General features: G+C 55.7%; 1 protein-coding gene across 3 annotated transcripts in view; it reads right to left on the reverse strand.

The window, feature by feature from the left end:
• The window catches only part of UNC5B (unc-5 netrin receptor B), an 87,259-nt gene extending 74,543 nt beyond the window's left edge, over nucleotides 1–12,716 (reverse strand). For all 3 annotated transcript variants that reach the window (XR_009053682.1, XM_057734491.1, XM_057734492.1), the window contains exon 1: nucleotides 12,148–12,716. Coding sequence is in view for 1 of the 3 variants with exons in the window: in XM_057734491.1 (XP_057590474.1) it covers nucleotides 12,148–12,226 (79 nt within the window). In the remaining 2 variants the exon portion in view is untranslated. The remainder of the gene's footprint in view (nucleotides 1–12,147) is intronic.
• Between the last annotated feature and the right edge of the window lie 247 nt (nucleotides 12,717–12,963).

Genomic DNA, 12,963 nt, shown 5'->3' on the forward strand with positions numbered 1-12,963 from the left:
AGTAATACAAGGGCAGCATTATTTACCTGTTATTTGGATACATTAAAAATGCTGACTATTTGATAAGGTGTTGGAAAGGGAACACCTCTGTAGGAACTGGGGGGAGGGTCTGCCCCTACTTCCCAGAACCCTGAGCGGCCCTCCACAGCCCATTCTGCCCGAGCTCAGCAGAGGAAGGACACGCGGGGCTGTGCGGGCTGCTCACTGAGTGTGCTGTCGGCAAGTAGCCTGCAGGCTGCCCCAAGGCCAGGCCGCAAGCAGCTCTGGGGCCTGCCACATCCCCTTCCAATCTCAGCCTTGATCAGCCCTGGCATGTATGTCTCAGGCTCTGGACAGTGTGGGAACAACTTAGAGAATGAAGACAGGTCCAGGGAGGTGGTGGGCTGTGGGGCAACAACGCACAGGGAAGAAAACCCTAACCTCCACTCCCTGCTTGTCCTGCCTGCCCTGTTTTCTAAGAACAGGCAGCCGGCCGAGGGATTATGTAACTTCTGGTGGGCATGGCAGATGGCGTGCTGGCTTGGACACATCAAACCCAGCACTGACACTAACCTTCCCTGACGTGGCACCTCGGCCTCCCCTACTCTTGGGTGTGGAGCAGAGAGGGATGGGAAGCAACCCAAACTCTTGTCATCTAGCTCAACAGCCGTGGCCACCCAGGCCATGGGGAGAAGCCAGGGCCCACCCTCCAGCAGGAGGTTCCAGCCGGAAGAGTGGAAACGTGGGCCCTCTCCTGCTTGCCCCACAGGGAACAGCTCTCTGCACAGCCCCTGGGGGAACAGAGCCTGCTGTGCCAGCCTCCTTCCACCTCAGATCAGCGGCCCCTGGGGTTTGGAGAAGTTTCCAAAGCACCTGTTCAGGCGTTTTCTCCCTGGGCCCTACCTAGTGCTCGGTTTCTTTTATTCCTTTTGCTGATGGGTAAACTGAAGCTTAGAGAGGGTGAGTGATTTGCCTGTCACACAAAGACAGAGTTGGCCTTAGGGCTGAAGATTCCAGACTCCTAGTCCAGTGCTCTTTCCAAATGCATATAACAATGCAGGCTTCTCCCTAGGCAGCTCACCAAGTCACCCTGTGGGCCATCCTGAACCTTATGCCTAATACTCCCCATGTCAAGAGGGGAACATTGGAAAGAAAGGAGGGGTGTAACCAGTGATTTGCAGATTGATTTCCTCCCAAGTAGAAAGAAAAGAGAGCTGACCTTTACTGACCATGCCTCATCTCGTTTCATCTCCCCAACAACCAATCAGGACCCTGTTTCACAGTGAGGCAACGCAGGCTAGGGGAATCACGGTTAGTGTCAGAGCCAGGACTTGAACCCAGTTTACTGATTCTAGGGCAGACCCTCTTCCACTGGAGAGGTGAGGACACTGAAGCCCAGAGAAGGAGAGGGACTAGCTCAATGCCACACAGCACATTAGCTGCATGGCTAGGATTAGAATCCAGATTTCCCACTCCTCAGCTCAGGGCTCTTTCTGTATGTGTGTGTTTGTACAGAGTGGGGTGCACCAGCAGGAAAATATGGGGCCAGATCAGATTTGCAGCAGGGGTTGCTGTACCCATCAGCTTTGGCAATCTTGGGCTGCCAGGCAGGAGTTCCAGATCAGCCTGTGTTAAGGGCTCCTGGCAAGGGCCAGCGGGTGCCCAGCTGTGAGGGTGGCAGTGGGGTCAGGACTACTGCTGCCTCGCTAAGGGCCTGGGGGGGTGTTTAATCTCCCAGGGATGCTTCCTGAATGTTAACACTAGAAGCAGTGCCAGGGGAAGCCTGGCTTAGCCAGACTCTGCAGCCAAAACTGCTCCCCTGCATCAAACCCAGCTCCTGCCAAGACGCTGCTGACAGTTGCTCTGGAGGGCTGAGGACTTCAGTCAGACTCTGCCCATGAACTCTCAGATATACCTTCCCCAGACTTCAGGGCCAGTGTCCCTGCAATGGACATTCTACTGAGCCACTAGAAGGCAAGGTGGAGGGGAGTGATCAATGCGCTTGGGACTGCAAATAGGAAACACACATCCTTAAAGGGCCTAGACCAGCCAGATGTGCCTTGTGGAGGCTACCTTGCAGATAAGTACAGTTTACCAGCCCAGCGTCTGCTAGTCTGCTTTCTCCACACAAAGGGGCAGAGGGCACTTCACTGCAGTCCTTGATTAATTCTCTGTGGCTCCACTGGATTTAGTGAGTAAATTCTTTCCTATCTAGGGGCTCTGACCACTGAAGACTTGGCTCTGACATTCATGGCATCCCGTGCGTAGTAAGTGATCAAAGATGGAAAGCAGGAGAGAATGAGGGAGAGAGGTAGGCAAAGCAGGGGAGGGGCAGGGGCTGTAAGCAAAATAATGAGAATCTTCTAATTCTTTGGTTATACATCTGCAGCAGCAAGTCCAAGGCGTGGTAGGGAGTGAGTGACAGCAACCTTTTGGCTGAGGAAGGCCTGTGTGAGTTCCTCATTCATCTGTTCTACAAGTGTTTATCAAGCACTCTCCATGTGCCTGGGACTGTGCTCGGCGCCAGGGACATGCGAGTAAGCAAAATCAGACAAATCAGACTCAGTCTCCCTAAGCACCGAGTGTCACAGTTGCTCTCCTGTCATCTAGTTGTTTCAACCCCATCCTGCCTCCACCTACTGACCCTGCCTCCTTGTCCCCGGGGCCCTGGCTTGGGTGACAAGGAAAGAGAAGGGTGGGAAGCTGCCCCGTAAGATATACCCCACCCCATCCCAGGTCACTCCTCACTCTGTCTCTGAGTCTCACTCTGTCCTGCTGTGTCACAGAATGACCAAAGGTGGGATGGGGGAGGGGGCCAGGAACAGTGTTCCTGGAATCCTGACTCAACTTCTTGTAAGCTCTGCATCCTTCATGGGTGCCCAGGCCCAGGCTGGGCAGGCAGGCGCCTCTGATAGCATTACAGAGCTGCTTGCCTTCGGCTCTGTCTCCTGACGCCAGTAATGCCTCTAGACGCCACTCAGGGCCTCTGGGGGTTGCAGGCTCCTGGGTGATCTCAGCAGATGTTCCTCCCAGACCTTGGGGATGCCTCCTGATATCCACCAGGCCCAGGTGGGCAACAGGGACCAGAAAAGGCAGCCTCCTTCCTCTTGCCCCTCTCCCTGGCTCTCTGGTCAGCCAGGAAGCTGTCACCAGGAACTCTCTGTCCCCCTGCTTTCCTGCCCAGAGATGTACAGGGAAAGAAGCAGGGCCCAGGCCCAGCCAAGGGGGCAGCCAGACTGGGGCAGGGGAGAGGCAGGCAGGAGGGAAGCCAAGGGGAATCAGTGGAACCCACTCTGTGCCAGGACTGCATGTCTATCTCACGTAACATCACCATTCGGTGAAGGCAGTGGGGTCACCCCACCCCACAGATGGGGACACTGGAGTACATAGAGGTTGATCCACCTGGCCCGGGCACTTAGTAAGACTCAAATCCTTTTAATTCCAAAGCCTTGGCTCTTTCCACTAAGGAAGGACCCCTGGCTCCAGAAGTCTTGTTTTACCAGATGATCAGATGACTGAATTCAGAATCCATTTCCTGGGTGGATGCGTCAGACATTCCCACCCCACACCTTCGCATATACACCCCCTACCGAGAACGCCCTTCCTGTTCACCCAAGCTCTGCTCATCCTTCCAAGGCCAGTCAAGCACCATCCTCCCCTCCTCCAGGAAGCTTTCCCTGATCAACCACCCAGGCCCACACGAGTCTTCTCTCAACAGCTGAAGGATTTCCTGTTGTTACCACCCAATACCTGGCACCGATAACAAGGAGGGGGAGGAGGAGGGCAGTGAGCATCACTGAGTGCTTGAGGATGTGCAAAGCACTTTCATACACTATATCTCTTCATCCCCACAAGGATCTGACGAGATTGGTGCTATGACCACTCCCCCTTTAAAATGAAGACACTAAAGCTCAGAGAGCGTAGGCAACTTGCTTTAGGGCACACAGCCAGATGCTGGAATAGCCAGGATTTGAACCCAAGTGGTCTGACTGCACAGCCTGCCCTCTAAGCACCACGCCAGATTCCTCGAAAGAGCTCCTCTCTGTTGCCCCATCACACACTCCTAGCATCACAGGCCTGGCATGTCACTCGTGCTTTAAGAAGAGACACAAATCAATTCAAGGGCCAGGCCAGTACTTTGCCCACCTCTGACCCCAGAGCCCAGTACATGCTCAGACTGAATGAATGTCCATGTGTACAAAGTTTTAGGGCTGGCTGTGTTCCAATACCTGATGTGGGGACAGGAGTCCTCATTCCCCACCCCTGAGCTCAGCGACCCTCCACCCCTGAGAAACGAAAGAGTGAATGGGATGGCCAGGTCTGGACAGTGTGTTCCTACCACACCCTCCACAGGGCTCATTTGAGGCTTGGTGGGGGTGACAGGGTAGGGGGAGCAAGTGTCTCTTTGCTCACATGCCCAGGTTGTCTTTGGTGATGGGGTCCTTCTCTGCCTCCCGGGCCCTGCTTGGCACCTGGGGCTCTCGGTCTGTGAGGCAAGAGATGCGTATGAAATAGGAAGAAGGGACCGAGGTCCCAGAGGGTGATTTATAGCTTTGGGGAGAGAGAGACCCAGGGCCACATAATGCTCACAAGGGCATTCTAGTCGATATATTGACTTTCCAGAGGGGCCTCTGTAAACACAGTGGTTCTGGGCTTTGGTTACCTCTGTCTCTTGTTGGTTGCTGGGGCCTCTTCAGATGGAACCAGACAAAAACCCCAGAGCCCCTAAGGATCATCCTTCCACCTTTCCCCCATCCCAAATTTACAGATGGGACCCAGAGAGGGAAAGGCACTTGCCTAAGGTCACATAGCAGAGAAAGAGCAAAAACCAGAGTCTCCTAACTCTCAGGCCAGGAGCTGCTGGGCCTCCAGGCCCTGAGCCTCCCTGCTTTCTCTTCCCCCCACTCCCCTGGAGGACAGACGTCTCTGTCATTGCAGGGCTCTCTCCTGAGGAAGCTGTGCCTGAGCACTCCCTGAGCTCACTGTGTCCCAGGCCCTGTACTAAGTGCTTTATCATATACCAGGTCATGTGATCCTCAAAACAACCCTATGAGGACAATATTATTATCATCCCTATTTTACAGATGAGGAAACTGAGGCAGAGCACAGTTAGGTGAGCTGCCCAAGGCCATAGTTAGTAAGTGGCAAAGCTGGGTGGCTATGTTAACCTCCTCAGAATCCCAGCTGGCCACACCATGTGCCCAAATCTGAGGCCCTAGGGAGGGGCCTCTGTGAGGAGGGGTAAGTGGAGGGGCTGGGGGTTCCTGGAGGTGATGACAAGCAAGCTTGCCCCCTCCAACCGGCTCATGGGAGTAGCTGGGCTGAGGATTCCGTGCTTCCCTTCTTACCCACTCTGTGTTCTTTGGTGGGGGCCTGGCAGAAGGCAAAGAAGTATACCTGCCCATGCCTCCATGCCCTACATAATTCCTACCATTGCTCAAAAAGTGTTTTCTGGGCTCACTCCATCTTCAAGAATCACAGAGAGCAAATCAAAGAATACAAAATCTTATTCCAGCGCCAGAGGTAGCTGAGAGGGGGCGGTCCCCAATGCACACCCCTTCAGTTGAACCTGGGAGGGCCAGGATGGGAATACACCTGAAGGTTGGCTCATCAAGGATTGGTGTCCATGCAAGATGGCGGTCTTGCAGATGCTGACAGGGCCAACTTCCTGAGAGTGGGAGAAGTCTCGGGCCAGCACCCCTGCCCCCATCCGGTCTCCTCTTCAGAAATGCTCTTAGAAAGATTCAAAAAAAGAGTCAAGGTCTGGCTTACATCACTGGCTCCAGGAAGCACCAAGGCTCTCCTCTATGGACTTGAACTGTGTGGGTCCACTTATAGGCGGATTTTTTTTTTCAATAAACATAGTACCTGTATTTTCATTCTACAGACCTTTAAATTAATTAAATGTGGGGATGCGTTTATGTTCAATTAGAGATATGTGGAATCAAAAGAACTAGGGCTTGAGTGCTGATTCTATCCAAACCATTTCAGTTTCCTGCCCTTGGGTGAGTCACTTATCAATTTCTTTTTTTGAGGCTGAGGTAGCAGACAGAGGATTTTTAACTGCTGGGGAGTCAGTGCCCCGAATCCCCAAGTTGTTCAAAGGTCAGCTATAGTGTCGTTGCCCTCATTTGCTACATACAGAGGCTCTCAGAATGTCATTTACCATTTTTTCGAAGTGGACATCAGCATCCCTTACACACAGTATCCACCTTGAGGGCTGGGGCCAGAGCTGCTCTGGCTCTGACCCAGGTCTGAGGTGGGCTTCCTAAGTGGCACCCATCTCCCCACTGGGGTTCTTACAAGACAAACTGAGGTCTTACATATAAGAGGGTTTTATAATCTAAAACAATATGTATATCGGTGGGGCTGTGATTTTCCTATAGGTCTCTCTGGTTCACAACAGCACACCTTACCCTAGCATTAAGGATGGGAGAGGAACTGGGAAAGCAGGGGAGCCCTTTATGACCCAGGAAATGAGGAACAGCGTGTGTGTCTGTCTGTGTGTACATGTGTCCTCTTTTAACTGTATCCAAGGAGGGTCCCGGGCCCAGCCGTGCCTGCCCATGTTGCTCTCCACGAGGGATGCCACTCATCCAAGCTCTGCTTGCCTCTTCTCCAGCAAATTCCAGAGGACACCCCACTCCCCCTGGAGGGCTGAAGCATGAATCTGACCCAGCAGATCGTCAAACCACAGGCCCTGCCACTCTTCTAGGGAAGCTGGGAGGTGACTGCAGGAAACCCCAGGACTTGGACCCCTTTCCTCCTGGGGGTAGTCACGAAAGCTCCTAGGCTGGCTTTAGGGCTTGCCTGTGGCCAATCTGTCCCACCTGCCTTCAGTGGGGGAAGCCAGCTTCCTCCCTTCCAACTCCACAACCTGGCATTCAGGCCAAATGGACCAAATCCTGCTCACCTGGGTCCCACCTCAAACAGGCATCCCTAAGAATTTAAAAGAGGAGCTTCCCAAGCCTGGTGGTGACTCACCATTTCCACACAACACATACCTATTTACACACAAACACACCACAGCTGCACCCATATGCACATCTCACACCCCTCCACCCAAACACACACAGCCATCTACACTGCACATCCTCCATGCAAAAGGTACAACTCAACACACACACCCATTCCTCCTGCACACTTCACCTCCACACACGCCCAGCACCCAATGAAGCACCACATCTCTCCTCACCTGCCACCGCACACTTCTGCCCTGCTCACCTCCTCCATACACATTCTCACCCCCACCCCACCCCCTCCTCCCTGCACACTCTCACACCCACAGCCTGCCTTCCTCGAGAAAACAGCCGCGCAGCAGCGAAGTTGTGAAGCAGTGGGGGCAGCCTGTTCTGGGAGGTGAGAAGGAGGGAGGCTCGGCGAGCTCACTCCCTAATCTTGGCCAGAGAGCTCCGGCTCCTGTAGACTGATGGAGCTCGGCAGGGGAGGGGGGGTGGTGGCCAGACGGCCAAGGGGAAGCAGGACGGCTCAGGATAGGAAGGAAAGGAGGAGCGGGAGGTGCCGAGGTGCGGCAACCCCCAGGTACCCTAGCGCTGAATTAGCCCCCCATGCGGAGACGCTAACCAGGCCGCTTTGTCTGCAAGGGTAAACTCGGGAGCTTCCAGCAACTCAAGGCTTTGGGAGAGAAGGAAGAGGAGACAACAGCGGTGGGGGGGAGCGGGGAGGCGGCTGATTTATGCCAGCACTTCAGCAAATGTTTTCGATACCATTAGCCTCGCCGAAGCCGAGGATCGGAGAGAAAAGGGCGCCGCGGGGACCTGTGGCCGGGCCTCGCCTGGCCTGGGGGTGCGCAGCGGCTGGGGCGGTGCGGCCCGAGTTCGAAACCATCGCAATCCAACTGCCCGCCCAAATCCCAGCGAAGAGCCAGGCTTCTCCCAAAAAGCCCTGAGGGTGGGGGAGTGGGGCTCACCTGGCTGAGACTCACCAGAAAGCACCGGGTCGGGTCGGGGAGACACTCCCCAGGGTCCGTTGGCACCCGGCTGAGCGCAGGCCCAAATCCGGGGCGGGAGGCGGTGCCCCAGCCCCAACTTCAGTAGCAAATCTAAAGGATGGAGAGCGCACATTCCCTCCACCCTCCTGAGGCTACTCTTCCTCATATTATTCTAATCACGGTATTCTAAATTTTCCTTTAAAAAGGGAAAGAAACAGAAAAGCACAGAACATACTTGTTTGGTTTCATTTTGCCTTCACAGCTTTAATGATTCCATTTGTGTAAGCTGTTTAGGAAACTGGGGAGGATGAGGAGGAGGCCAGAATCATCAGCTCTGGCCTCAATGCAGCTCCCCTCCCCCCCCCCGCCCCGCCCCCTCCCGGGGGGATATCCTGCCTAGACAGCAGTTGCTCTCTACTCCCCAGCCCCATGAGGGCAACCCCTAAATCCCACCCTATGACCCCTGCCTCTTCTCCCTTTCCTCCAGGCCTCAGGGGGCTCCAAGTTGCCTCCTCGCTCCTCCAATCCCAGCGATAAGGTTCAAATGACCCTATGTTTGGCCAGCAGGCCTGGGAGGAGGCTCCAGAATGGGCCATGGGGAATCACTAACCAAGCACTTGGAACGTAAGAAATCCACCTCACCTCCAGCCTCATCCCCAAAGTCCTGGGCAGCCAGGCCCTCCTTAGAAGACACTGTTGGTAAAAGGGAAGGGGAAGTGGTAGGCAGACCTGATGGCCTGGTCTGACAGCCAGGAACAGGTCATAGTACCTCACTGCAGGAAAAACTCAACAACAAAGCGGGTGCAGGAGATGAGCCCCCAAAGCTTCAAAATAAAAATGGAAAAACCTATTTTGCCCCCAACTATACAAATGGATACAGAGCTCTAAAATGCTAACATGGAGCCCTGCAGCCCAAGGGAGCCTGGCTTGTGATTTATCTCACCTGTGGCAAGTGGGGGCTTTTGCTGAGAGGATCAGTGTTGGAAGGCTACCCTTCCGGTGAAGGAAGGTGAAGCTACCCTTGGGCACTTGCCTGGTCTGAGGGTCTCACCTTGACCTTTGGCCCAGCCCTGTTCCACCTCCCCCAGGTCCCTGTTCCAAACTTCTTTCCACCATCCCCCAGCAAGTCTCAGTCTAACTGAGCTACCAAACAGACTTCATCTTTAACTGCCTGCCTTAGCTGGGCCTTGATTTCAGAATCTCAATCCCAGACCCATGCTGCCAGTCTATAGCCCAAGGGGAATAAAGGAGCCAAGACTAGAATGAGGTTTATGAGGGCTGAGTTCAAATCTCAGCTCTATCCCTGAGTCCCCGTGTAGTCCTGGGCAAGTCAGGGCCTGTCCCAAAGCTTCAGCAGTTAAATAAGTGGATTGGGAGAGAGGGGAATTGTTTTGTCCTATGGAATTCCCAGTTTGTGGGGTGGGTGAGAGAAATTACGTAAGTAATTCCTCCCCTGCGGTGGTACTTTCACTTTAATGAAAAAACCCATTAAGACACTCTTGATTTTCCATTTATTTAAGTGAAATGGGCATTTGGTATAGAGTAGAGGAAGACAAGGACAGGCCACCACCACCACACATACACACACAGCAGAGACACTAGGAAAGCTCCGATTTTAACTGTACCTTAAAAAGAAATGTTATCATGACACCTTGGTTCCTTCTCAACCATCCCAGCCAGGGGCCAAGGAAAGGCTCATTAAAAGCTCCAGGAAAGGCTGAGGGGTGGGTGGTAGGAGACTCCCAGGGCCAATCTGGGCTTTTGAAGTGGCCTCTCCTGGCCAGTCACTTGCTGACATCTCCTTCTAAGAGTCTGGGGCTTATGGTTCTGGGTTTGATTTCTCTGCCATCAAACTTTATGGCTTAAAAGAAAATTCTCAGTGCTGGAAAGGGAACTCATTCCCATATTCACTGGGAATGGGGATAGGGGAAAGGAGAGAGAGGTGCCTGCCCCTTGAGGAGAGCTTGGACACTCCAAGAAAGAGCCCCCTCCATGGATGGGACCACAAGGAGTCGTCCAAAGTGGCTTGAATCAGCCCAGCTACTGGACAGGAGCCCTGGATACAAATCTGCGATCTGTGGTCATCTGAAGGCAAGATTTGAGGAAAGGCAACATCCTGGTCTTCATTTTCCCCATCTGTGCAGTGGAGTTCATGAGGAATCACTGGGAAGACCTAAAGAACATTCTGAAAAATGTTCCGTTCCTGTGGCGTTAGAGTACAAGGGCTGTGTAGGAGGAAGGGGCATGTTCTCTCTCCTGAAGGCAGGTTTCTAAGGGCAAAGGGAAGGCAGCAGGCGAACCCCATCAGTTGGCCCCTCTCCAGGCTGGTGGGCAGGCAACCCCTGCTGTGCTAAGTAATGAGCATGATTCCAACGGCAGTTCTGCTAGCTAGTGAGAAATCAAAGCCCAGTATTAGAGGCCATTTCTGGCTGGGCACCGATCGTGCCCAAATCCATCAAAGCCCTGGGCCTGGGGTTTCTTCTGGGGAAGGTGGGGACTGGATGCTTTGTTAAGCAGGCAAGGCAGGCCACCCCCAGCCTCCCCAGCGGTGCCTACTCTGTAGCTCTGGAGAACTCTAAGCCAACCAGTCTTGTCTTTCTCCTGCCTACCCAGCGCCCCCTCCCCCCGCCCCCCCCCCCCCCGCCCAGTATTTATTCCTGATACCGTTGCCCTGCTGGTCCAAACACAGCTTCCGAAGACCCAATCCTGCCCATGTGCCATTTACAGAGACTTCGGCCAACCCTTCAATCACCTCCCCTCAAACACCCCCAAACCAGGAACCAACACCCGAGCCCAGTATCTCCCACACCCAACTACACTCTTTAAAACAGTTCGTCATTCAGCAGCCTGCCCCTCCCCCATCATTACCTTCCAACTTCAAAACACTGCTTTAAATACCAGAGTCTGCCCAAATCATAATTAACGTGGATCAAATGATTGTGTCGTAACTTTACAACACAGGGCTGGCAAAAAAAAAAAAAGTGGGGCTGTGCTAAAACCAAGTCTTCACTCCTGGGCCGTGAGAATCAGTAGTTCGAGAGTAAGGAATCTCGGACTATAAGATGAGTGGCGGGGAGGGGGCGGGCGTGGGAAGGTGGGGTCTGGGGAGGAGGGCGGCGGACGTCAACAACTCAGCGGAAGGTGGGGAGGAGGGAGGGCTGCGTCATCTGTCCACTTTCTGCACCAGTTTTCCTGCCCCATTCTCGGCCTCAACTCCGAAGAGGCAATGCAGGTTTAGGCCCACCTTCATCCTACCTCTGAAACCCGGTGCTTGCGTTGTGGAGGGAGGGAGGGAGGTGGATTGGCTCCCGTGCGTCCACGCGCTCCCCAGGAAGACGCAGCCCAGTCAGCTACGCCCGGCCCAGCTACAGACCAACGAGACATGTACACATCCACGGCGAGAGAGGCAGTATAGGGACTTTATTTTAGGAGCCCACCGACTTCCTTAAGGCATCTTACTGGGTCCAGAGTAGGAGCCTGGAGAGCGCACCTTGTCGGCCTCCCATAAGGGGAGAATGTCAGTGATTCATTTAAAAGGAAACGCGGCTGGATCACTACGTACTCCCCCCCCCCCCCCAACACACAACAGCAACACCCAGAAAAAACAAATTCTTTCAGACCAGCGGATCCCAAGATCTCACGGAAAGCTGTACGTGCAAGACTCAGATCTATCCACTTCGACAATCAAACCCTTGCAAGCCGGCCTCATTTGGCTGGAGGGGCGGACCCGCGCTTCCCGTGCTCCCCAGGTTTCTCGCTCCCTCCTTCCCGTCTGCGGATTCGGGTCGGTGCCACGTTAGGAGTCTGGGCGAGCCGGGACCTGGACTAGGAAGTTGCCGGCAAACGGCAAGCGAGCGCACAGCTGGCCTGTGCAGCGACTGTGTTGTTTCGGCGCTGCCGCCAGGCGCGCGCGGAACTAGGGGTCCTCTGGAGGCCGGTCCTCCGGGAAGGGCAGACGCCGAATCGGACACCATTCCAGGGAAAAGAAGCAATCCCTCCCTTCCAGGCGAGAGCCGGAGCGCCTGCACCCCCTCCACCCCGCGAGATGGCTGCGCCATCGCCCACTTTGGTGGGGCAGAAAAATCTACCTTCTAACTTGGGCGCCCTTGTCGCCTTCCCTGTGCGCACCGACGGCGCGATGGCCCACCTCAACTTCGGGGCAGAGTGAGGTGCCGGGGTCCCCTGGCTCCCCTCCCCCATGCCCAATCGCTCCCTACCTGCTCGGCTCAGCCTCAGGTCCCAGCAGAGCAGCAGCGCCAGCAGCAGCGCGCCCCGCGCTCCGCTCCGGGCCCACATGCTCCCGCGGCCCGGCTCGGGCGCCTCTCCCCCGGGGCTCTCTCCCTGGCCCCAGCCTCGCCGTCGCCGTCTCCGCCGCCGCCGCCTCCTCCTCGCCGTCTTCCCCGGTGCCCGGCCGCGCCAGCCCGTGCCCTCCGTGGGGGCAGAGGCAGCCACGCTTCGCAGAGGGCTGCCCGGCGCTCGGAGCGCGATGGGTGCCCGGCGCCCGCACTCCGGCCAGGCTCAGGCGCGCCCCTCTCTGCGCTCCTCAGGCTCCGGGGCTGAGCGCTCCCCGGGCTCCCGCGTCCTGGCTTCGAAGTTGCGCGACGGAAGGCGAGAGCGCTCAGCGGCGCTCGCAGCGGCCGACGCCGCGCCGTCCGAGCCCCCGCGCGCGCCTCCCTGCGCCCGGCCGCTGCCCGCGACTCCGGCGCCCTCGCCGGCCCGAGCCGCCTGCCACAATGCCGAGCGCTGCCACCCGCTCGCCCTAGTGAGTCGGCCAGCTGAAGGGGACCGCGCGCGGCCGGGGCGGGGCCTGGGCGGGCAGGGGCGGAGCCGGCGGAGGGCCTTTCAAGGGGGGTGACGACCGCCACTTGGGCGCGGCCTCGGCGGAGCTGGGGGCCCTTCAGGGGGGGTCCTTTCGAAACGCTGGGCCCGGAGCGTTGCAAAACCTGGCCTCTGGATTGTAGCTGGAAGCGGAGTCTGCCCAATTTTTGTTTCCAGAAACTAAGGAAATGTATCTTGGCGCTTTCCTTTAGTTT

The sequence above is a fragment of the Hippopotamus amphibius genome, chromosome 5, assembly GCF_030028045.1.
Source record: "Hippopotamus amphibius kiboko isolate mHipAmp2 chromosome 5, mHipAmp2.hap2, whole genome shotgun sequence".
Lineage (NCBI taxonomy): Eukaryota > Metazoa > Chordata > Mammalia > Artiodactyla > Hippopotamidae > Hippopotamus > Hippopotamus amphibius.